The sequence below is a fragment of the Carassius carassius genome, chromosome 44 (genome assembly GCF_963082965.1).
Source record: "Carassius carassius chromosome 44, fCarCar2.1, whole genome shotgun sequence".
NCBI classification, from domain to species: Eukaryota; Metazoa; Chordata; class Actinopteri; order Cypriniformes; family Cyprinidae; genus Carassius; species Carassius carassius.
In genome coordinates, this window is record NC_081798.1 from 20196743 (window position 1) to 20223771 (window position 27029).

The 27029-nt window shown below is 38.9% G+C and overlaps 1 protein-coding gene across 3 annotated transcripts; it reads left to right on the forward strand.

The window, feature by feature from the left end:
• The first annotated feature begins 724 nt into the window (after positions 1-724).
• LOC132126246 (GATA-binding factor 2-like) lies at positions 725-12440 on the forward strand. Of its 3 annotated transcripts, none has more exons than XM_059537374.1 (5): positions 725-1181; positions 2489-3061; positions 5602-5747; positions 8428-8553; positions 11344-12440. In XM_059537374.1, the coding sequence occupies exons 1-5, from the start codon at positions 956-958 to the stop codon at positions 11641-11643; spliced, it is 1371 nt and encodes a 456-aa protein (XP_059393357.1). In that variant the 5' UTR covers positions 725-955; the 3' UTR covers positions 11644-12440. The 3 variants fall into 3 exon arrangements, with proteins under 3 accessions (XP_059393357.1, XP_059393356.1, XP_059393358.1); XM_059537373.1 differs by having other exon boundaries at positions 2489-3060; positions 5589-5747; XM_059537375.1 differs by lacking the exon at positions 725-1181 and adding an exon at positions 2100-2348 and having other exon boundaries at positions 2489-3060; positions 5589-5747.
• The last annotated feature ends 14589 nt before the right edge of the window (positions 12441-27029 follow it).

Sequence of the window (27029 nt, forward strand, 5' to 3'; positions counted from 1 at the left end):
TAATTTCAGGTAATTCTGCTCTCTTTAAGTAAAAAGACAACATTATCACACATTACCAATGTAAAGCTCTAAAGAAAGGTTAAAAGATTTCATTAAATTGCTCTGCTGAATTATGAGTCTCTCAGCTCTCTGGATGTGGAGCACTAGGCCGAGAGTCTCCGTGGCAGTTCGCAAAGCAGATGTCCGAGCCAATGACAGTCAGCGCGATCTGCTATTGGTTAACAGAGCCATCACTGCCAGCCCGTGACCCCGCCCATGTTCGTAAGATATGGAATCTACTGGCGCCAGATCCGACAGTACACAAGCGCAATTCATTAATGAGACTTCTCTCCGCTTCGGACAGCCGCACATTTTTTCTAGGGAGAGTTTAACAATTGGTCTGTGGACAATTTAAACCAGTGGCGAATTACGAATACAGACATCTTGAGGATTAACGTTCTTTGTACGTGAATAACACGGGGAAAATAAACTGAGGATTGCAGTCCTGAAATACTTTGCGCCGTGAGTAGCCTACTTTTCGATAGTTCTTTAAAACTGCGTATGCTTGAGACTGTAATGCAGCGACTTAGGTTTACAGGTTGCAACCCATATTTCGATAAAGTTAATCTATCTATTGTACGAAGTTAGATCTTATAAATATCTTTAGATCTCAAGTCTTGCAATAGCTATTAAACGTAGCCTACAAAAAAAAACTGAGATGCATCTGTTTGTTATTCTCTTACAGGTGTTCCCGAGCATTGTTGAAAGCAAAGAAGCAGGACCTCGATTTTTCATGTGCATGGGCATGTACAAAAATTGAACAGTGCATCACTGACAGAAGCAGTAAGCTCACGACACATATTTTAATAATCTAAAGGACCATTGTGGTGCTCCTGGGTCTGTTAGCGTCCGATAGGTTTTTAGCAGACATCTAGAAAACTCCTCGAGACATTTTCGAAGCGCGGACAATTTAGACATGGAGGTCGCGGCCGATCAGTCTCGATGGATGGCCCATCATCATGCGGTACTCAACGGCCAGCACCCAGAGTCCCATCATCACGGTCTTACACACAATTACATGGAGCCCATGGCCCCTCTTCTGCCCCCGGACGAAGTGGATGTGTTCTTGAATCACTTGGACTCGCAGGGGAACCCGTACTACTCCAATTCTCGGGCGAGAGTATCATACGGACAAGCGCACGGTAAGATGCTTTTTACGTCAAATTTAGCAGGCTACATATGATATTTTGATGGCAGAATATATGTATTTTATACACGTCATTATGCAGTTTCCTATACATATTTCATTTACACATTAGGCTACATTAATCATGAAAAAACGTTTTATAAGTTTAATAGCCTAGGTAACTTGTTTATTTAATATGCGATTTAAGTGCTAAATGTGAACTTATTTGTAAATCTGTGTGAAATAGTATGCATATTGTTACTGATATATATATATAGGCTATATATATTTATCTATATTTAACATCAGTATAAAATCTTGTCCATGTTTATGGCAAAAGACACATTTTGTTTACATGGTTCTTGCTTGTACGTTTGTGCTTAAAAAGTGCAATAAATAAACATGACATCATTGACGTTATTTGGAATCAGCTGGCTATATGTAAAACGAAATCTTTTACAGGCTACAACCGTGTTGTGCGTGAAAGATTTCGATGACTTTTACTTTCACGGGCTTTGAAGTGAAACGTAGTGCGGCCTAAATACGGACTTTCTTATGGCCGAGAAGTCTCGATACTTAACTAAAGACAAGCTAATGTAAATGTTCTTGTTGTTGTTCTGCACAAAACTGTATTAGCTATGCGTAGGACTGTGTGTCTGAAAGAGACAAATTAGCCGAGAAAAGGGATGACAAAAATGTGTCAGAAATGTTAGCTATCGGATTTCTTCTCTGCGGCGTGAACTGTCATCTCCTTGAGGTGCGTGTTGAAATGTAAAGATAAGAAGAAAAAGAAAATGTCCAGCGAATGACTTGATGAGGAAAGGGAAGTTCGTGTCAGGGAGAGAGAGGGGGATCAAGGCACTTCCCGGATGCCAAATCAAAACGAAAAATTCCCGATGAACTTCTTAGTTCAAGTGTGTAATTTGTGCGAACAACAGGCTGTAGTTAGAAGTCTTCGTTCAAAAGTTATCGTCTGTCGTTTTCTCAGGAGAATTTACGTCTGTTTCTTGTTTGAAAAATCACGTCGAGGCGAAGGAAAATATATTTCAAATGCTCGCGTGCAGTTTGAACTAAAAGGGTAACCTAAATCCTCAACCGCGGTTTTGTGTGTGTTGCATAACTGATATTTAAGTTTATTTGATCTCAATGTCAAGTTTGTATTATTCGAGTACGGAGTCAACAGGTGAGAAGTGAACATTCGACAGTTTGTTCCTTGATAGCCTACAAACTGTCTCGGCTTAAATAGCGGAAGAAATAGACACTATGCGGGTAATTTTCATTTCGGATCGAACTTTATGTTCGTTTCTTTCTTGTTTTTCTCAGCTCGTCTCACGGGAAGTCAGGTCTGCCGGCCACACCTCATACACAGTCCCGGGATTCCTTGGCTGGACAGCGGGAAGGCAGCGCTCTCCGCCGCTCACCACAACGCCTGGGCGGTCAGTCACTTCAGCAAGCCCGGCCTGCACCCCGCCAGCGCCGGCTACCCGTGCAGCAGCAGCTCCAGCACCGCTCCCGTCTCCTCTCTCACATCCGCAACTCACTCCAGTCCACATCCCCTCTATAACTTCCCCCCAACCCCACCGAAAGACGTCTCTCCGGACCCCGGCCCTTCTTCTCCGACTTCCACCACTGTAAGAATGGATGAAAAGGAGTCCATCAAGTACCAAGTGTCCATCGCTGATGGGATGAAAATGGAGGGATGTAGTCCTCTTCGGGGAAGCCTGGCTATGAGCGCCCAAACATCGACCACGCACCATCCCATCCCAACCTACCCAACGTACTCTCTTCCCGCGCCACACGAGTACGGCGGCGGTCTGTTTCATCCCGGTTCCCTCCTCAGTGGATCCGCTTCAAGCTTCACACCTAAATGCAAAAGCAAGACGAGGTCGTGCTCAGGTGAGTTTCATTAGCTCTAGAGCTCTAGAGAAGCCTAGATAGGCATGTTTAGAGAAACATTGGTCTAGGGAGCATTTTAAAAAGCATTATACATCAGCTGTCGAAATGTAACATCAATACAGAACATGAATATAGCCTAGGCTATGCTAGGATTTCGTGTAATTCTTAAAAAAATAAAATAATAATAGGCTAATTAAATGTAGCAATAAGACGTCCTGAAAAATGTTCTTGGCTTGAAATATCCATTGTCCATTATCTTTTTTATTTATTTATTTTTATTTATTTATTTATTATTCTCAGACACGTTTTCATTTTCCATGGGGTTTTATTTTTAATTTTTTTGTCTAATTGGATGAATTCAACTGCCATTTTAGCAGTCTCCCTCGAGGCCACTCTACATCGCAATTTTTAAATTATGACAAGCACAAGTTTCAGCAGCTCTTAAAAAATGCAACACCAAAATACATCACAATCCGAAGGCGTCATTCCCAATAAATGAGTAGGGTTTATCTTGCATAAACTGTAAACCAAAGATAATTCTAAACACTGCTGCTCCATATACATCGATATTTTTTTTTAACTTGAACTTATTATCAATACTTTTAAAATTTACAACATATTTTAAGCTTAGGCTGTTGCTTTTTCGACCACGTTGAATATAATTAAATATTGGTCAAGACAATTCAGTTAAAATTGCGGAAATTATAAAGACAAAAAAACTATATATATATATATATATATATATATATATATATATATATATATATATATATATATATATATATATATATATATATATATATAGTCTAACATTATGATAAAATATTGCAAAGGATCCAGTCAACGAATGATTATGAGAACAAACAGGCCTACCAGTCTATGCGATAAAGCCTATCAAAGGTGTTGTGATAAAACAAAAAAAAACAACAAGTTAGCATAAAATGACAAATAAAACATAATGAAAAGTGGAAAATTGTGCTTTCGCAGAAATTTTGGCTTTAATGATTAAAAAACACAGGTAGGCCTACATACATAACCACAAATATATATATATTTTTTTTCTTGGTTTGGCCTGAAGAATGATTTTATTTGGCGGGCTGCGTGTTGCCTCACGCTGTGTTTTCTTTTAAAATTTATCCCTTATTGCACTTAAAACGTTTAGGAGTCACGACGCGCTGGCTCCAGTCACATCCTGTATACCTTCAGCTGAACAAATCACGACATACTCCCCCCTCCGCCCTCCCACGACCCCAATACTGAAAAAAACCCCGGCGGGACAGGCCTTCACAAGCGACGGGACCCTGCTGTTTGTGTGCTTATTTATGCACAACCTCGGCCTGATGCACTCCTAACGAAGACCTTTATTTTGATCATTTTTTTAAACACTTTTCATTACAGTTACATTACACATATTGCTTATGTGTAATTATTATTATATGACATTTAAAATAATATGTAAATACAAGTTGCTTCATAAATGAATGAATAGTAAATATTGTGTTTTTTATTATTAACCTCAAAAATGCAAAACATGCCCTTATCATTGTTTTAACATTTTATGTGTGCTTTTTAGTTATTTAGCCAACCTATGATATGGAAAATATTTTGTTCTGAAAATATTGTTAGGGTTGACTGTGCAGTGGTGAATGGAACCATTTTGAACTTCATAGTAAATTGTTTTTGATCATTCTTTAGCTGAAGAGATTCAATGTAAACAATCAAAGCAGTCCTACAAACATGATTGAGTACTGACGAAAATTTTTTTTTTATTTTAAAATTCATAAGATATGCATTAGTGAATCTCCTCTTATTATTCACCCTGTTTGCATGCCAGATTTCATTTTGTTTTCAGGCCTAACATTCCCAGCAACAAGTTTCATTTAAAATACGAGTGATAGGCTACCTGCAAGCATGTCCAGCCTAATGAGAAAATGTAATGAAAATGACTGACTTACAACATCACGTAAACTTCGAAAGAGCATCCATTGTTCAGGCGGATTCTTTTCACTTGTCAGGGTGGGACAGCGACTATCCCACATTATAATGCGAATAATGGAGAGGTGCTCAGGGGAGTGAGGAGGAAGAGCATATGAATTAAAGCGCACAGCCTTTTCCAGCAGGTTAGGGTGCTTTTCACATGTGATATGACACCTGAGAATAGGACAAGCCGGGAGAGCTGGCTGATAAACAGGGGGGTGGGATGCATGGCATAGAATTTAACTCACATTTGAATCACTTTTTTTTCTTAAAAATATTGTCTTGCTCATTTCTCACATAGTCACGCAGTGACAAAAATGTTATTTCATCCACTAACACATGCACGTTCACAAATTCCGATATCAGTTATTTAATACATCCCTCTCAGATGAGAGATTCCAGTGTGGATGTCATGTTAGATATTGTCTAATTAACTTGGGAGTTGTTTTTCTTTTCCCAGACCGTGCCTTTGCATGACCCTGTGTTCCTGTATTGTAGATGGAGTGTGAACCTCTTAATTATATAAATTTCCCTTGCTTTTCCTCCACTTGAATTCTGCACAGAGGGGCGTGAATGTGTGAACTGCGGAGCCACCTCCACCCCGCTGTGGCGGCGGGACGGAACAGGCCACTACCTCTGTAACGCGTGCGGCCTGTACCACAAGATGAACGGCCAGAACCGACCCCTTATCAAGCCAAAGCGCAGACTGGTGAGTCGATGAGCCCTCTAGAATCCTTTCAGTTCCCCTCACACATGCATGAGAAAGAGGGCTAAATAGGAGCACTGAGCAGAAAGCCTGAGCACAATTCCAGGAAAGTGATATTTTCCCTATAATCTTCCAGGAATTGTTTGTCGCCCTCACCCCCTGGTGATCCCCTACTCTGCCTGCTACAATACTGCTACTATTGCCATTGTTCCCGCTATCATTATTGCTTCTAGTTCTGATACTGTCACTGATACCAATGCCCATGCCATTACAATTATCACCACTCCACACTGAGAGAAACCTGTTGTCGCACTATTGTCCGAGCGCATCTATTTAGATCTAGCAGTTTGATCTACTTTTTTCTGGTGGTGTTTAGAAAGCCACATGCCATTGGTTTTGTTTTGTGTGGCTGGCTTATGATTCTGGTCCCATTTTCGAATCGCTAGCAGCATGGTTATCTCATTTAATCTTGATGAAATGTTTAAAAGCAGATTTTGTCTGTGTGATTTTTGATTTGATTTATCTTAATGGCTCTTTGCATTGAGATGACCGATAAAAAGCAAAACTAAAGTTTCAAGATTATTTTGCTGTTTTCTTGAGAAACCAATAAGATGTGTGAAAAGTCAGACCTGATTAAGCTTTGGTTATTAATCTCCTTTTTCCCCCGTGGTTCATGGACAGCTTGTAAAAGGAGGCTCCTCTGTGCTTTTATTTAAATATAAATCGTACCTTGTTGGAATGAAATACCTGGACAGGATGACTGTTTTTTTTTCAACATCAGGATTCTAAGAAAAAAAAAACAATTACATATTCAAAGAATACAATCTTTTTTTTTTATTCACATAATCTTATTTTATCCTGAAACTCTATATCTCTACCCCTGTCTCTTTACTCTGTTATTGAGTCATTTTTCCAGTCTTTCAAGGCATGATGTAATATTATTATAGAGATTCATTTTGGAGACACAACAAGCAGTTTAATTGAGTGAGACCGTCTTTTTCTATCAGCCATGTGTCATAATTTAATTTTCACTTGGCTAAGTGACCATCAGAGTGTAAATACAAGCGTAAGTGGGAATCTTATTTCCAGTGTTGTAAAAGAGACACTTAGTGCCTAGCAGGAGAACCATGAGATTTTACCGAGTTACCAATAGTGACATATTCAAAGAGGAATTAAACTGTGAGTTTTAAGACTACAATTCCTTATTATGGTGATCGGTATTATTTTTAGTAGTGGTAGGTGTAACATAGGCTGAGTTTTTTTTTTTCCCTCTCTTAAGTTTCTTTCTGTCTTTCTCTATGTTCTCATGGTGAAAAAAATGCCACAGGGTTTTCCATGGAGTCAGTGTGCTGGCCCATGCTTTTGCATTTTGGGCTGAAGTGTTTTCAGAGCGCTGTTCAAAGGCCATCCAGTTGTTTCCTATCCGGATATCTGCCCGTGCCCGATAAGGAAGCCAGGCTCCCGGGTGTTTCCGTCTTCAACAAACCCGGCTGAATTTTCTCTGGCCCCGGCAGGCCCGAGTGACATCTACTGTAAAGCGATTATCAGAGCACTATGTGTGAAGGGGCTGGGGCAGGGATTGGAAAATAAATGGATTTATACTCTTTGCTCTCTTGTTTGTCATGCTCGACTGGCACTGAGTTGAAGTATCGGAATGTGTGTGTTTTTGTTGTCGTCTGCGTTTTGTTTAATTTTATTCATAGCGGCGTTTTTTTTCATTCAGATCTTCTTTTTACAAAAGCTCAATAGAAATTATGTAAATCGTTAACGAACACAAACTGCAAATGCTATGTGTGTTGGACTGCGGGGAAACTGCGTTGTATGCCTATAAATGTTTCTCATTATGTGTGAAAAATTGATCCGTAATGGACAAAAAGCGAACAGGGGATTGATGACCCTGCTTTGCAGTCGCCACGCCCACTAACGCGTTTGATTCTTGGCATCAAGGCGAGCAGGAACGTTTGAAATTAATGATCTGTCTAATGCATTTACTGAAATATGGCAGAATGTATTAGATACAGGTCAGTTTCACCGGGCACAGTTTTTTCTAATCAAGGTCAAATTGGAAAATTGAATTTAGCGTGTTTATATGCACAGAACAGGCTGGCTTATATTTAATTAACCCAAACACAGAGGCGACTCCCTGTAAGAGATTTCATATGTCCAGGCCGCATTTGCTTTAATGTTTTTGGGGATAGTTTTGAAATGCTGTCTGATGCAGAATAGCCTACGTCACCACATCAGATTCGTTTTATGAATTCATTTACTTCAACCCAAAGCATAACCCTTGATTGCTACAGTGTGGATCATAGAACGGAATGAAGTTATGTAGTCCATTCGACAGTTGCATTTGGTACAATAAATAAAGATAGTGAAAATAAGACTATACGCAACGTAAGGCATCGTGTTACTGTAAAAAAAATATATATATATTTAAAAATAATAGCTAGTAATAGCTATAATGCAGTTGCCTATATGGGCTTTTTACGGTTGTCGAGAAACTTTGAAACTTCTCACAATAGCCTAATCAGAATATGCTTATCCATGGAATGTGTAATCGGAATTACGCTAGTCTAAGTTTTAACATTGCCAGACTAGGCTACACTGGCGTTTTGGACAATGGATGTTTTAATTTAGTACACAGCATTGAATATTTTTTGTGTGTGTTTTTTCTTGTCTACAGTCTGCTGCGAGGCGAGCTGGCACCTGCTGCGCGAACTGCCAGACAACCACGACCACTCTGTGGCGGCGCAACGGGAACGGTGACCCGGTGTGCAACGCCTGCGGGCTCTACTACAAACTCCACAACGTGAGTATTAAGAGCTGCAGACACTGAGAGTGACAGCGAAGTGGTCAAGTGGGCGGACAGCTTGTATCGATTGAGGAGAGGCAAGACTGAGGCCGGGGACGCAAAGCCGGCTTTCCCTGTCAGACAGAGCCCGTTGACCGTTTTCTTTTTAGATTAATCCAGCTTTGTTTCAGAGGAGGGCGTTATTCCCAGGAGGGACGGCAGGGCGGGTCTGCTATTCAAGATACGGCGTCAGTTATAGGCTATCAATTCGGAGTTGTCTGAAACTAGCCTTTTTAATGTTAAGCTTGGCTGCGATCTATTTAGCAGACGAATAAATACATTTCACCTTAATGAAACAAGCGAAACAAAGGAGGAAAGAGAAAAACGGAATTGTGTGACAGCTGAGCTGCTGAATTGCTTTTTTTCGATGTCTAGTTGTCGTTTGAAATTCAACCCTGAAAGCATAAAAGACCACATTATACACTTTGATGTCGGCTAGAATTTGTGTAAATACTACATCTGATAAATGCGTAATTTATTCAATGAATTTTAGAGAACATTTTCGGTGCCATGGATAGAAGGTTATACTTTTTTATTTATGAAATGGTTTATATATCATCTGAAATCTGATTAAATAAGCTTTCCATTTATGTACGGATAGGATATGACAATATCAGGACGAGATATAACTAGCCTATTTGCAGAGGTGGAAAGAGTACAAAAATATTCTACTCAAGTAAAAGTACCATTACATTAATGAAATTTTACTTAAGTACAAGTAAAAGTACCAGTCTAAAAATCTACTCAAGTAAAAGTAAAAAGTAGCTCATTTAAACTTTACTCAGAGTAAAAATTACTTAGTTACATTTTAACAGTGGGAGGGAGTCAAAATGGGACAGGCCAAGAGTGTCAAACTCAGTTCCTGGAGGGCCACAGTCCTGCACAGTTTAGATTTAACCCTAATTAAACACACCTGATCCAGCTAATCTAATCATTTAGGTTTATTTGAAAACTACATGATATGTGTGCTGGAGCAGGGTTAGGGCTATGGCCCTCCAGGAACTGAGTTTGACACCCCTGGGATAGGTCTATTAATCTCAAACTAGTTGTTTTTAATTAAAGGAATCAGTTATTTAGAATAATAAAACATTTGGGCTGTTACCAGGCAAATCATTATCAACAAACTCATCTTTTAATGCAGAGGAAATGCAGAAGATTCATTGGAAGTGGCATTTAGATGTATTACACTGTTTAGTGCAGGACAAGAATGCATTTAACCTGCAGTTACAAATGCATGAATAATGTTTTGATATACAAGACATAAAATGTTGAATACTCATTTAAAATGATAGGAAATTAATTATTTAAAAAAATCAAAAGATACTTTAAATGTGAAATTAAAATGGCCAGTATGTGTCAGCAAGTCTCTGTTAATAAGTGAGTCATTGCGATTGAACCGAATCATTTAAACGATTGATTCATTCAGGAACGAAACACTGTCACGTTGCTCAGAGACGCAAAACTGTGCTTTGGTGGCTGTGTTTGGAATTATTTTCTGTTGTAGAAATAGAGCTAAAAAAGGTAATATGGTGTCTAAAATGCAAGTCTGTTAATTAACTTGTTTACTGAACTGTAATATATATGTATGTATATATTCATGATGATTTTTGGAGGAAAAGATGGCATTCTTTGTGTGATTTTGATTTAATATATGAAATTATATAAATATGTGAATTTTCTGCCCCTATATCTTCAATTTTGTGATATATCTTCATTCTAAATGCATTTTAGGAGACTGAATCACACAGTGAAAGAACGCACTATAAATGCGCGTGCACATCATTAAAACAAAAATAGCACACTCCTCACCACGGTCTTTTTAGCTAATTTGTGCAAAACCTCTTGCTAAAATGTCAAAGCTTCATTTTAACCACCAATGCAACGATGCAATTACTTAGCTTACCCTCTACATTCTTGCGAAGGGTTGATGTCTTGTCGAGATTTTATAAGCTGCTAGTTTGGTCTTCCTAGGCAAGTACAGCTTACACAGCATAATAGAGCATATGGCCAGGGGTTCACTTCATTTCCTTCGAGTTCAACTTCAGAATATGACGGGGTTTCGTTTTCAGCGGTGTCTGCACCACTAACGCCTGTTTTGTCCGTCTGCATCTTTCTTGTGATTTTAGCGCCATTTTGCCCTCCTGCCCATTATTTACTGCCGTAGTTTCCAGGGAGCGATTTCTTTATTTATTATTATTATTATTATTTTTTACTCAGTAATTAATGTGTTTTAAAATGTAGCGAAGTACAATACTTCAAACAAAATATACTTAAGTAAAAGTAAAATTACAGATTTAAAAAATTACTTTAAAAAGTATTAGTACACAAAAAAGCTACTCAATTACAGTAACGCGAGTAAATGTAATTCGTTACTTTCCACCTCTGCCTATTTGAAAATCTGGAATCTGAGGGTGCAATTCTAAATATTGAGAAAACCACTTTTAGGTCCTTAGCAATGCATATTACTAATCAGAAATTAAGTTTTTGGTATATTTACGGTAGGACATTTACAAAATATCTACATGGAACATGATCTTAACATAGTTTTTATTTTTTTATTGTAACATAAATATTCTAATCTACAGTTCTGATCTACTGTTGATGTGTTTTCCTGGTTACTGTTCTCATAAGTCCATTTAATAAACTTAAAAACATTTAAAAAGTATCTAAACTTATGCAAAACCCCATCATTTTTTTATACTTCCTTTGCAATCATCATTAACCTACACTACATCTCTTTTCTTGTAGGTCCACAGGCCACTGACCATGAAAAAAGAGGGCATCCAAACACGCAACCGAAAGATGTCCAGCAAGTCCAAGAGGTGTAAACGATCTGGCGAGTGTTTCGAGGAGCTCTCCAAGTGCATGCAGGACAAGACCTCTCCATTTGGCAGCGCCAGTGCTCTGGCAAGCCACATGCCACACATGGGCCACCTGCCACCGTTCAGCCATTCTGGACACATGCTGCCCACACCGACTCCCATTCACCCTACATTCAGCCACCCTCACCATTCCAGCCGCTCTCCCGCCTGGGCCGAGCCTCACTGAAGACCCATGCTCGCTCGCATCCCCTCGACAGGGGCTTCGCGTTAGCTCCTCCATACTGAAAATCTCCATGCACCCCCCTCCCCTCCCGTAAAGAAATCTTCCTCAGATGAGGGACGTGAAGGGGTTTGTTTCGGGTTCGTTCCTGCTTGGTCACTGCAAGGAAGGTGTCATCTCATCAACAACCACGTCAGCTTGTATAGAGGACGGTTTGCGTGTTTAAGAAGCACCTCTCCCTTCTAGACACCGCGGACCTTCACAGACAGAGCAGAGGGAGAGAGAGCTATCTTTGCTTTTAGCTTTTCGTTACGTTTTACTGAGTCACTTTGGTACTGTCCTGAAAGAGAGGATGTGTCTTTGCAGATTCACTGTGTGGCAATTCCTTCTCAGAAACTCTCTTGTTAAGGACTCTCTCTGACGAGTCAAAGAAAGAGAGACAGAAAGAGAGAAGACCACTAAGTTTATTCCCTCTTAACATGCTGGAAAACACCCCCCCCGGGCATGATTCCCTCTGAATGGACTCTATGGATACGACATACAGTACAAGCAAAGAAATGTTTATAAAGGTTAATTGTTATTATAGTTATTGTTATTATGATAATTTATTTTCACTCTTTATCTCTTATTTCGCTTTCCTCAGAACACATTGTTATATAATAAATATTATTTGATTGTTATTGATAAAAAAACACACAAAAAGAAAAAAAACACTGACCTATCCTAGCTAAGGTGATGTTGCTGAGCTGTACGTTTTTATCATTTTCCATTACACAAATAAAGGAAATAAAGTTTTAATACTTCATCCTTTCCCTGAGTACTTCCTTGCTAATGTTTTGTGAAATCAAAGTACAGTCAATCTTCTCAAACGGAGACGTTTCTGCAGCTACAGGCTGGTTTGATCATTTATGTTTCCGATTCCAGGGCATCGTATTTCCAACCAGTTACTGTAGTTTAACATGAGAAACGCACGCAAATGCCAAAACATGCACAAGGCCAAACACAAAAACACCCAAGCACTCGGATACGCTGCTGTTCCATATACTAAGTGTCAGAGGGAATTTCACCTAGGCATCGTTGAGCTCTAGAAGGTAAGCGATATCAGATGCACAAGCTAAGTGCTTGGACTGCAGTCCGTCTGGGGAAGAAGGAGACCTCTGTGGCATATAAGCCCCCCGGGGTGCTTCAGTTTGACCCAGACAACAGTCTCCAAACATTGGAGGAATGGGTGGGTTCACATCACACGCAAATGGGAAGAGCCATACTGTACAGAATGCTTTTAGATGGACAAATCTGTTGTCCCTGTGTCAGTCTTTTCATCTGACCTGCTCAACCCCCTTGCTTTTGGCTTGTTTTTCTGGAGCCAAAGGAAAAGTAAGCAAAAGGACAGCAAGTTTTTTGGTTGGAGAGAGAGAAATTGAGACAAAAGAGAGAGCGCGAGAGAGAGAGAAGAGGAAGGAAAGGCAATCAGTCCAGTCCATGAACAAACACGTGGGGGGCAGTTTGGAGCCTTCTCCCACAGATGTGCTTGCAGCTGAGGCTTGCAGGAAACAGCTCTTAACCTGGTCTTATTTTCAAGCTATTTAACCCAGTGAGGTGTCTGAGGAAACCATCAGCCCAGCAAACAGTTAATGAGAGAGACCCAACAACAGCGCAGACCATGCTGAGGAGGGCCGACTTCAGGTCAACACTGACTCATGCACAAGTGCAGATATGCCCATCCCCCATACAAATGATCCACACCCCTATATTCTATTCTATTCTATTCTATTCTATTCTATTCTATTCTATTCTATCAGTCATTTACTGAAGTATCAGTCTATTAGTGTCCTGATTAATATTCAGTGTTTTCTGAAAGCCAGGGCCAGTTCAATCAAAAATAAAAATTCTGTCATCATTTACTCATCATCAAGTTTTAAAATCATCAAAATTAGATTTCCATACATAAATTAAGCTATTTTTAAATTAAACCAATGGATATCTGTCCCTCTGTCGAAAGTTAATTAAATGTTAATGCTTCAAAAAGTTTCATAAAAAACAGTGTCAAAGTTCACCCATATAAATTGAGAGCTTTAAACAAAATCTTCGAAAGAGGCCTTTATATGATGAACATGCTTGACGCATGAGAAAAAGCTGTATTTGCGCATCAAACAAACACACTTGAGCTTCAGTTTAATAAATCTGTGAAACTGATTCCTGTTGAACTTGTGAAACCACAAGTTCTTAAAAATATGTATTTGTGATTTATATATAAATCACAAATTTGTAGTTTACTAAACCTTGATGTTGTACAAAACCTATGAGACTTTCTTTTTTCTCAGATAGGATACAAAAAAAGATATTACCTTCTCTAATGCCTTAGAAGCTGTTGGCCCCAACCAATTGAAAAAGGTAAGAGGAAAACGTACTGCGCAAGGTGCATCAGTAATACTCACTCTCTCAAGAAAGAAACTCGTAGTCATGAGTGCAAATGGGGAAAAACTAACTTGGAATTTTAGAATTGCGTGGAAAAGCAGTATGTCCAGCTATAGACAGGCTCTAAAAATGGCCAGGGCCGTGTACACCACAAACTCATAGAACATAACCAACACAATCCAAGGTTTTTATTTAGCACAGTGGCTACATTAACAAATAACCAATCTAAATATTCCCTCACGGAATTAATTCACTGATAAAATAGATAACATCAGAAATACAATAGTGAATGTAGATTCTACAGCATCTAATACTTCAGCTTCATTCATCGCACCCAAAGATAAACTGCAGTGCTTTACAACTATAGGACAGGAAGAGCTAAATAAACTTATCACTGCATCTAAACCAACAACATGTTTATTAGATCCTATACCCACTAAATTACTGAAAGAGTTGTTACCTGCAGCCGAAGAACCGCTTCTCAATATCATTAACTCGTTGTTATCTTTAGGTCACGTCCCAAAACCATTCAAGATGGCGGTTATCAAGCCTCTTATTAAGTAACCACAACTAGATCCTAGTAACCTGGCAAATTATAGGCCTATTTCAAATCTTCTGTTTATGTCAGAATTTTAGAAAAAGTTGTGTCTGCTCAATTGAGCTCCTTCCTGCAAAAAAAATGATCTCTATGAAGAATTTCATTCAGATTTCAAGCCCCACCATAGGACAGAAACTGCACTTGTTAAAATTACAAATGACTTGCTTCTTACGCCAGACCAAGGCTGCATCTCATTGCTAGTTTTACTTGATCTTAGTGCGGTGTTCGACACCATAGATCATGACATACTCATAGATCGATTACAAACCTATACAGGTATTCAAGGGCAGGCTCTAAGATGGTTTATATCCTACCTGTCCGATCTCTACAACTTTGTTTATTTAAATGGAGAGTAATCTCAATTATCACCAGTAAAATATAGAGTGCCACAAGGATCTGTCCTAGGTCCTCTGCTAATTTCAATATACATGTTGCCTCTTTGTAATATTATTAGAAAATAGGGGATTATTTTCGACTGTTATGTTGATGATGCTCAACTATATATCTCAACGAGACCAGATGAAAGTTAACAGAGTGTTAAAAATGTTAAAGTTAAAATTTTCATATAATCTCTTGGATTACAATTTGCAACTAGACAGATATACTTTTACTTCCTCTACAGTCAAAAATCTGTGTGTTATATTAGACAGCAACTTGTCTTTTGAAAACCATATTTCCCACGTTAAAAAAAACAGCATTCTTCCATTTTAGAAACATTGCCAAGCTACGAAACATGTCACCGGTATCTGATGCAGAAAAGCTAGTTCATGCATTCATGACCTCTAGACTGGACTAGTGTAATGCACTTCTAGGTGGTTGTCCTGCATCTTCAATTAACAAGCTAAAGGTAGTCCAAAATGCAGCAGCTAGAGTGCTTAAATATGATCATATTACCGCAATTTTACAGTCTCTGCACTGGCTACCTATTAAGTTCTGTATCAAAAATGTTATTACTTACCTACAAGGCCCTTAATGGTTTAGCTCCTGCTTACATAACTAGCCTTATACCACGCTACAATCCATCACACTCCCTAAGGTCACAAAACGCTGGACTTTTGGTAGTACTTAGGATAGCAAAGTCCACTAAAAAGGAGGTAGAGCTTTTTCGCATATGGCTGCTAAACTCTGGAATAGCCTTGTGTAAAGCAATCACAACTACTTTATGTGAACAATTTCCTAATATGCTTCTATTTTATTGCTCATTAGTAATTTATGTGAAACATCTCAGAAGTTGATACTTAGATGTCAAATAAAAACTATGCTTAATAAAAACTTAAAAAGTCTTCAAACACTAATTAAAAATGTTAAATTTTAATCAGATAATCTCATAAATCCTTCATAAAGTCCACAATATTCTGTCCCACCAATAGAAAACCTGTGTTTGTAGCAATAATCCATGACTGTAACTGTTCAACTGCATTCCTGCTGTGTGTTTGCCAGTTATAGATGCCACTGGGCTTTTCTGTTTGTGTGTGTGTGTAGGTATTTGTGTGAGTGTGTGTGTGTGTGTTGTTCTCTTTGGCCAGGCTCCCAGAGCATGAAACATCCAACGGACTCAAACAGGGCACTCCTGAGGGAACTAGCTGTCTTCCCCAAAATAATAATGGGTTTGGGCCGCGTCAGAGAGACGGGAGTAGGAAAAAGAGAAGCTTTATTCAGTGTAGAGACTGAGGCACCGTGACATGCTCGCATGGTTCCACGTGTGTCCCTGTCCTCTCCGTCCTCACATGTGTGTTTTCATATAAGTGGTCTCTTCTTACATATATGTGTTTGGCCATGTTCAGAGTGAAATAACAAATACTGCACTGTGTAGACTGTACACTGACTATAATTTTTTTTTAAATAGTACAGTTGCATGTGGGTCTATGATAAAGAATATAAACTAGTTAAAAATGTGCTAATGTACAATGAATACTGTATTCATGTTGGTTTCATATTGTGCATATTGGTCACATCACTGATAGGCTGTAATGCAGTTTTATTAAAATATTATTCTTTTTTAGAGATTAAAACAGTTTTATAAAAGAATATGTGTATTAAAGTCAATGCATTTATGTACTGACAAACAACAACAACAACAACAACAACAACAACCAACACACATTATATTCATTTTACAACTATTTACATTTTGACAAATTGCAATCAAATTTATATGAATTTTCCATACTACCCACTTAGGGTTAGGTTTAGTTCAATTGATCTTCATATTTATTTATTTATTTATTTATTTATTTATTTATTTATTTATTTATTTATTTATTTATTTATTATTTCTTTTTTTTTGTATTTTACATTGTATATTTTGTATGATACAAGTTTTATACAAATTCATACTTTTTCTCATTGCATCGGGTTGTGGCATCTCATCACTGACCCAAATACTATGATTGGCACCCAATAATCATCCAGCATTTTAATTTTGTCTTTTAACTTTGTAATTTTGTTAACTTTTGGCAGTTAAACATCATCACACCATCATCATTCCTCACACTGGAAACAGCAGGTCAGGTCGAGGAGAGTACTCAGTTTACTTTGAGTTATACGCCAAATATAATACATCACACAAGTAAGGCATATAAAAACACTCCCTAGTGTGTTCTGAAAATGTAAAGCAAAAATAGTTATGCTAGTGTGCTTACATGCTATTCTGAACATATCCTCCTACTGCATTCGTATATGTAACAGAGGCCAGCTAGTAAGTGCTGTGAGGGTAAACTTTAGTGTCTTTAGTGTCCTTGTTAGCATGTCCGCCTCCCATGAGTGAGTGAGTGAGAGTGAGGTTACCTACTTCCCTACTATATAGTAGGTGAAAAACAATATTCATGAAACAGTAAGCGAACCGAGATAGCCTCCTACTTCCGGCGAGATCCTAAAATGTGCATTTAATGGCCCTTTACTATTTCATAAGGCCACAGAAGAGGATTTGAGAATGTTAGCGAAGAGACGCAACTGATGCTGTGTGTCACATGACAATGACAACATGACACATGTAGTACTTCTGAATTACATTCATTCTGCACATATTCATACTATATAGAACACTTTTTAACGGTCACAAAGTAAAGACTTATTCAGTAGAACTAGCTATTAGAAAGTATGCAGACAGTGTTTTTGAATACAAATGGCTGTATAGCATCATGGGACAATAAATCATAAGATTAACATAGCACATGGAGGCAAGGTAAGATCTATGTCCGTGAATAGTATTCTACAATAACAACAATATTTTACTTCTAAATTAAGATGGCTAAATTATGACTAAAAAGGCGGCGGATCTTTTAACGGCCCGGTTATATAGTATGGTGGAAAGAAAGCATGGAGACTTATGACTAAGGCTTCAGAAACAGCATGGTGGCCTCTCGTCCCCGAGCCATGAGAGCTTTATGAGCTACAATCAAGACGAGTCTCCTCTTCTTTTCATCCTCTCATCCTTCCCTTCCCCTCTCCCTTCATCTCCCTCACTCCCTTCATGTATTTGTTTATGTATTAAATTGAATTAAAGGAATCAAAAGGTGGCGGGGGCCGTGTGCACACAGACTCGAGTTATGGAGCTAAAGATGAAAGCGTAAAGAAGCGAAGAGAGCGGTTCAACCGCAGGTCTCTAGCAATGCACGGGGTCAGATGCTTGACCTCATACAAACATGCTTCAACTAAACATGCCGTGCCCTCCCTTTCTCTTTTGTTCTTTCTCATTTTCTCCGTCTCTCTTTTTTGGTCACTATTTCTGCACCCCGCCAAGGAAATAAGGAGTCATATCCTACGAGGAGAGAAAGGAATTTTGCTCATTCCTAAGGCACTTTCTTTGTCTCCAGAATAAGACCTTGTCTGTGTCAGTGGTTTGGAATAAAATGTTTTCTACAACGCTTGTCCTTGTTCTGCGAGCGCTCATGTGACAGAACCAAGCATATTTGCTTTAGATTTAAACAATTTTACAAGATTTAACCAGATTTAAAAACACAAACATCGAATTGACCCCTACCTCCATTGCGTTTTATTACAGATGAACACTATAGTTAGACAGAAAGAGAAAGGACAACCTTTTCACTCTTGGGTTCTCTGCTGGAACCACTGCAAAGGTCATAAGGTTTTTTCTGCTGATGGTGGGGCATCCCAGATCACAAACTCACTCTCTCACCTACACAAACACACACGCACGCAAATTGCACATTGCATTGGTTAGGTATTATTAGCTGAACTTCCTCTTTCAGGTCTGACATAAATTCATAGAAATATGGTCCCTTGGTAATGAAATGCCAAGCAAGGGGTGGAGTAACGGTAACTCTGTTCAATAGCCTGAGAAAAGTAAGTAGGAGGGTACGGTGGTTACAACATGTGTTCTTCCATTGTTTCTCCCCCAAGAGACACATTCATAAACACACATACACATAAAAATACATACACTGGGGTCCAAAAGTCTGAGACCACAAATCTGGGATTCAGATGATTCAAATTTGTATTATTACACTATTCCTAGGTCACTAATCACACAAGCAATTATCCTTTGATAAGACATCTCTTTTGATGGTCTGATGCTTTTGGATCATCTAGAAAACATGATTGTCAGGTTTTACAAAAACTTCTGGAGTTTAGCTCAGCTTGGGTGCTGCTGTCATTAAAGTTGAGATGCATTCTAAGTAGCGACAGATCATTTTTCTGTTACGTGACATCTTGATCAACTTGATTAACTTTATTTTGATAGTCCTCTTTAAGTGTAACTGTAAGTATCTTTGCAACTACATGTGAACTTACTCCTATTACACAAATTCGCCTGCCCATCCAGTCCTGATGGTATATATAGCACACAAATTTGGCTTGCTGTCTTCAATGGAGGCTCGAACCCGAGGCTTGGCTTTAGCTCCCCCCCATTGTGGTACTACATAGAAGGAGACGGCACAATGACTGCTGCTGATATAAGCTTGTAATGACTCTGTGTCAGCTAACTCTGAGTTGAGTATTAGTAGACTGGTTAGGGTTAGTAGAATAAGTTGACATACTCAGTAAAATGTCTGTCGGGGAACATAAAAAATGTTAGCAGATATTAATCAGACAGTCTACTAATACTCAAATGACTGGTAGTTAACATGTAGTTACTTTAGTAACGTTACATACAGGTAGGAGAGGAGAATGTCTAAAGTGGATTATTAAAATTAAGAATAAAGAATTCAAAATAATTAAATTGCTCACAGATTAATCATAGATAGGATGAAGAGATTTTCAGATTTAGGGTATTTGTCATGTTGCGGCGCGTCGCATCCAGTGTAGACAGCATTACTGATTATAATGAGTTCTATAGTATTTTGTCGCACCTTGCCGCTCACGTCCAGTGTATACACAGTCTTATATACTAACCTTTCCTGATGAAATAACAAACTAGAGGAAGGCAGTGCCTCATACTAAAGGCCAGGACAAAGCTAAGAAAAAAAACTTCAGCTCCTCTCTCATTACACTTTACTGTTATTCCCCTCTAGTTTCCTGCTCGTGTGTAAGGCAATTGTTTCAAACCTGCAGAAAGGCCAAAAGGGAAAGTTACAAAACTACAGCCACCAAATTGCTTATTAAGCCGAATGCAGGAAGAAGGCAGGGAAGTATTTTTGGTTTCACTTAGAAAACGTGAGGGGTGCTGACCTGTACAAATAGTTTCTGACACAATGTAAGATTGTTGTGGATGGTTTCCAAGGCTTTGGTTTGTGGTTTCTAAGGAATTTTGATTGGTTGTTAAGGTGTTCTGCATGGTAGATTATCCAGTAAAAAAAGGACATCACCAAGTCTCTGTAATATTAAGGTCTCTAGTAATAAATCAGGTTTAATGTATACTTTGTTCCCCCACCCACACATATCATCAACTTCCAAGCAAAATGTAAAGTCTGATTGCTTATACAGCACATTTTTCTTCAGTCACCATGATGTGAGGTACTATTCATACTTGTAAAACTAAAAGTATTAAGTGTTTAAATCCCATGAATGAGCAATGGTGATGCTTGAATTAACAAACACCACTAAAAACAGTAATAAATGATTCATCTATGTACAAAAAATAAAATTCCTGAAGCAAAGACCATCGGCAGAGATCAGAGAATCTGTGATTGCTTCTAAGAAACATATTTCAGGAACAAACCAGATGCAGGTATCAGGATGTCACTTTCTTTCCGTTTCTGTTTTCTTCTGTCCCATTTTCTTGCATTTTTTTTTCTTTTTCAGTTCTCTTCACTGATTCATACTGTACTTCCAATACACTTAAACCAAACCTCTACACAGCCATCAAACCCCAACTCAATAATGCTGGCGTTGAGCCCTTTAGAGCACATTCCTCACACACACACACGTGCGCACACACAACCTCACAAAACAGGAAGTGAAAACGTTAAGCAGGAAATACTCGTATTGTATTATTAGGTCTGAATAAGCCCTAAAATCTATCAAAATGGTGAAAAAGGCATTGTGAACTACATTATTTTTTTAAATGGTCCACGGCTGACTGCTTGTCACACTTGGTTATGCATGTCTGCTTTGCAAAACAGTACATCTGTACTGTGTTTCACTGTACTGTACAGCTCAGGGATACAAAGAGTGAAAGAGAAACATGTCATGTAGAGAGAAGTGAAAAAGATAAAAAGGAATAGAGAGTAAGGGTTTCACATAAATACTCGTGGTTAAGGACTACCTTTATTGCTTTTTGTGGTTTTCATATTGGGGTGAATATATTTGTGATGCCCATGATTCCCAGATTTGTCTGTCACTATGCAATGTTTTGTTCATAATCCATAATCATGACGCCTGGAGGCATATGATGTGATGTTCTGCTGCTGGATTGTCCAGTGTTGTGGACAAGATCCAAAATTAACATTTAATAAAGGTCAGACACTATCCAAAATGTTTTATTTCTGCCAATGTTAAGTGAAACCCCTTACAGAAGAGGTCTGTGGTTGACTGTAAATAAAGTCTAAAGTTAGAGGGTGTGGTCCTGGTCCTAACTGTGCTCTGTGAGAAAATGGGTCGACATGCCCACCTGGGACAGGAGTATTGTATCCTTTCACTACACTGAGAAAGACAGAACTGGAATCTTTCTTTGGAGGGGGCTCATACAGAAGCTGTGAGATAGCTAGCATCACATTTCTTTCTTTTTTGGACAAAAAAAATGCTATTAACAGTTGAGTCAGTCATTATATCATATAGCTGACTATTTTTTATTTTATTTTTTATTTTTTTTACAAAAGCAAGCAAACAATTCAGGCACTGATTTAATGACTTTATGCACCAGAAATTGGACACTAGGATGGTCTTGGGATGTTGCATAAACATCTTTGTAACAAATTACACTTCTACAATTTTGTCAGTTTTGTGGACTCTTGAATGTTATGAATGTTACAGTAAACCTCATGATTTGTTTGTCATGTTTGATTTATGTGCTCATAGTGAGCTGAACTCACTGTCAAACAAAAGTCAACACAAATGTTTGTTTCACGAACATTTCCAACAGATCTTTTTGCTGTTGGGTTGGCTTTTGTGTTCTTAAGCTGACAGACTAGAAAAACATAATGTTTCTGTTATTTTTATGCTCAGCGTCCCTCTCCAGAAAACATTATAGTTTATATTGTGTCCATTACAGAACATTGATTGTTCATCGCAGTGCATTGTGGGTATTAAATAATAAATTGTTCACTAGGATTAATGCTGTTTCTATTAAAGTTGGATGTTAGATGTTTTCATATGTTTTCTGACACTACAGCAAGGGAAAGGAAACAAAATAGCAATGTTAACATTAGCTTAGCAAATTTTCCAATGTCAATAAAGAAATCTTTTTTTTTTTTTTTGCAAGTAAACTACAGGCGATAAAAGATACTATGCAGTGCCAACATGATTTAAGGTGAATATCCACAATGAATATAAATCAGCTTAAAATATCAATATGTTCACAAATAATAACTAATAACTAAAGCCAGTAAACTCTGGAAGAAACGATTTCATCTATTTTCTGCCTTACTTTTAGTGCTAACATTAATGCTTGTCTCGTCAGTGTTAGCAATGCAGCTATTAATGCTTACATATAGTCAACAAAGCAAATCTCATTTATGAATCTATGAACTGAAAGCACCCTTATGTAGAAAAGCAAGTACGTATTTGCATTTATCCTGAAAGAACCAATATTGAGGCTAGCATTGGGGCCACTCTCACCTGTGAGAGGTAACATTTAGCAGCTTCAGCAGTATTCATATGTCCCACTGGAGACACTCTTGCATTCAATGCATCCTCGCGGGACACACAACGTTCAGGCCTTCCTGTTCTTTTCTAAGGCAGACAAATTCATCCCCACTGTCTGTGCACAAACAGGTACATTCATCCGGCCTTCCATTGACAGAGCAAAGGGGGCAAGTGCTAATGCCAGAACAGGCTCAGGGGAGTGTTAGTCTGGACGGCCCATCCCCATCCGCACCCCATGTGCTTTCATCATCAGGTAACTGGAGCGGGTGTATCTAGGCCAGCCTGGCACATCGCCAAAGTTAGGGGTCGGGGGGAATAGAGAGGTACAGAACCTGGTGTCTGTCCCCAAGAGAGTTTAGAGGGATCAGGGACCAGATTGAAAGGGGACAACAATTTCAGAGACCATTACTTCAAGAATTCACTTTAGACATAAATAAGTTGGGAACAAACTGCTTCTTGGAGTAGAATTTGGCAGGTTACAACAATTTTGACTATCGCCATGTAAACGTGTGGAGAACTGACAAAATGGGTTTGCCTTGGAGCTTAGAAGCCTTCTAGCCATCCCTCATTTAAGCCATCTTTGGCATTACAGGTAAAAACCTCTCCAGACAAAACACACCACATTGTTTTTCCACACTTCTGCTTTTGTTGTGTCTAGTATCTTGCTGTTCCCAAGACCCCCTATGTCTTGAGTAGAAGCACCACTACAGAATTCATACTTAAAATCTAAGCATTCAACTTCCAAGATCATATTCACAGATTTATCAAAAACAAACAAACAAACAAAAAAACCCAAAACAATTTAAAAAAGTTCTCATCTAACTCACAGAACTTTAATGAGCCTGACCTGCAATGGCCCCACCAAATAAACATTGCAGTCGCCTAATAATGGAGCACTTTTACAAAAAAGTTTCCAGATGGGAGTCTTCACTTTTGGCTTTCAGCAAGGCGACATTCATGGCTGCATCTCCTTCCAGAGCAAGAGCATGGTTATGGCTCTTACATACTCTAGGGTCATGTGCATATGCTTGCTGGGCTGGCAGACGCCAGTCTCTGTGAGATTAGAGCACTAATCAGTGATGCTGAGGGTGCTGGAAAGGTTCTATCTCACAGGGAAATCACTATGAAAACCTGTCTGCTCTCTCATTCGCTCAGTGGGATGTTGCAACTCCAGCATCTAGTGGGCCTTATCTCCACGAAGCAGATTGCAGAATTTGATATGCATCTGTGAAATGGTCGGAAATGACAGTCTCCGAAAAAACAAAAAAAAACAAAAAAAAAACTACATGATGAGGCAAACGGTGTGTCTCAACATAACCTCTCTTTTTCTCTTTCTTGCTCTTTCTTTCGCTCTCTATCTCTTTCTGATCAAATTCAACATCTAATCTTTGATTCAAAAGAAAAATATACACCAAGCAGATCATTTTCCACAGTAAACGAGTGTGCACAAATTAAGGCAGATGGAAGATGCGCTTTGTGTCCATGGATACATGTGTACATGTGCATCAAAACTACTTATAGAGCATATGAAGATTGGCATCGGTTAGATCTTTTTCTCCAACATGAACATTGTCACTGATAAGAGTTTGTCCTCGTCAGCACGACACACTAGCAGCACCACAGGGATTTATTGCAGGTTGAGAGTGTGTTATAAGGTGTTCTCTTGGGCCTCTATCAAAGTACTATCTGAAATGATCAGAGGATTGGGGTTATGATACGAAGTGTGCATTTGGGTTGTGATATGTGGACATAGGAGATCTGATCTATCAGGTCTGAAAACGTGATAGTGTCTCAACCACTGTGTCTCAACCACAGAATACCTAAAACTAAACACTTTTATGCATGCATGTTAGGTGATACTCTCCTTTCCATATACCAGCTGTTTGTGAGTTTATAGCCCAGGAAGTTAATAGTGACCCATACATCACCGTTAGACCACCCTGGGTAAGTATTTTGAAGGGCCCAGAGCTGAAATGAAAGGTAACAAACTGAGGCCATAAGATTATGGGTCCATCATGTGGGAAGGGCAGCATGGAAAGAAGGAGATCCGACAGTTTTAATTTGCTTTGCAGCAAGCTCTATAAAAGGAGAAAAATCCGTACACAACTGTGGAGGGAGATAGGCTCTCCAAACAAGGGGAAACAAGATCATTTGACTACTTTAAACCCTCCCACTGCACAAGCTCCCAGAGCCACGAGCAAAGCTGCCCTGGGGTCAACTCCCAACTGCCCCTACTTCAGCCATGACATCACAGGCCGCAGAGGTTGTTGAGGAGCATGCATAATGCCATGGGTTGCATAGTGGATGTGCAGCCAGAGGTCAACTACAGAAAGAGAGAGGGAGATAGACAGACAGATAGATAGATCTACAAAGAAAAAAGTAGAGGGCCTTTTGATTAGTTTCCTTGGCAGGAGAACAAAACTGTAAGGAATGTAGGCAAGAGGGGAGAGAGAAATGACCGAGAGAAGAGAGGGACAGAGAGAAAGAGAAGAACAGTGGAGGCTACAGGAATTGCTGAGTAAGACAGGCCTCTTGTTGATTCACTTAATCTTGAGCTCGTTCTGATTCCCCACTCATATAAAACTTGTCATTTACACAATGAGAGCACATATTGGTCAACTGTTCCTACCCAATGACCACTACAGAAAACCTTCAGTAAATCCCTGGTTCATTGAAGCTGACTAGCCTATATTTCATGATTCATTGTAAATGTAATTCTAAACAATTAATTAAGGAATGTAAACACTGCACTAAGATTTTAAGTGACAAATTCAAGTGACTGGAAGCCATTTCTTTATGGAACTATTGAGGTGTCATAATTAACAAAGACCATTGCTGATGGAACTCTTTCAAAAACAGTGATGGGATTACTACCAATGAGAGAAAATCAGATTTGCGTCCTATTGCAGTTGGGTGCAACTGGAATGCTTACCAACAACCAACAGTAGACCAATTTGTCACTCTCCAGGGATTCTCAGCTGTAAGAGTGAACTCCTCATTGTAGGGGCTCAGGCATAAAGTTCAACCATGTTCATGGATCAAAAACCATTGTACAGAAATAATTGTCTTAGTATTTAATCACTGCCCTCTGATATTAAATTAAGGTAAGTCTTGGGGCTTGGTTTATTGTAAAGAAACACAACCATTCATTACACTTCAGATTTACCGGTAGGACAGGGGTGTCCAATCCTGCTCCTGGAGGGTCATCTTTCTGCAGACTTTAACTTCATCTTGCTCCAACACCCCTGCCCTAAAAGTTTCAAATGAGTTTGAAGACCTTTATTAGCTGGTTCAGATGAATATAATTAGGGCTGGAGATAAACTCTGCAGGAAGATGGTTCTCTAGGAGCAGGACTGGACATTCCTAGATTAGGGCTATGTTTGGTTGATGTAAATGTTGCTTTAGGACCAACAAAGAATGTTCATGTCCTACTTAGATCAGTTGCAAAGTTGTAAGGGGTTCTGCAAGACTTGTCACGGGAGTGCAACCATTTATATGGTTTGCATTATGATTCACCTAAATGACAACTTGAAGATGCATGCTTCAAAGCATGTTTAATAATATGGATGAACATTGATCCTAGATTAAGGTGGTTGCATTGCATATAAGTAATTGAGTTTTAATCCTGACTGTGTGACTGTGTACATCAAATTTAAAAAAAGCTCAGTTCAGTTGTAATGAGGGAAATGGCAGTTGCCTGAAAGTTATGAAAGGCCTCTTATTAGACCAAAGATATGAACTTTATTCACGAATAAACTCTTTCACCTCTTACTGATTTCCACTTATACACACAGTCTGGCATTGTCCCCTTCTGCTGTCCAATTCAAGCATCACATACACACAGGCACAGCAATGTCAGGCCCATTTCACAGTGCGTCCTCAGCCTCCTCTGTGTGTGGCCGGGGGGCAGCGATCACTCCATTGCTGTGTAAACACTGGGACACAAGCTCACACCCTCCATCTGATTAATGGACTAAGAATATTGGACTTGACAGCGCAGCCAAGCCTTCGAGATCCAGAAGCATACAGAGCAAAAGACTGCTCTGTTCTTCTCTGCTACTTTCTCTCTATTGCTAAACTGTAACAAAATAAAAACTTTAATTAAGGTGCTCAGGTTTTTACCCATCATATAAAATGTGAGCTGTTTTATATATGAAGTGTATGAAATTACTTCAG

Bases quoted from the DNA above. Each gene is read 5' to 3' on its own strand.
- LOC132126246 (XM_059537373.1), top strand. From the start codon at position 956: ATGGAGGTCGCGGCCGATCAGTCTCGATGGATGGCCCATCATCATGCG. The intron at 5,748-8,427 runs GTGAGTCGATGA...TCTTGTCTACAG, and splicing joins TCAAGCCAAAGCGCAGACTG to TCTGCTGCGAGGCGAGCTGG. The intron at 8,554-11,343 runs GTGAGTATTAAG...CTTTTCTTGTAG, and splicing joins TCTACTACAAACTCCACAAC to GTCCACAGGCCACTGACCAT.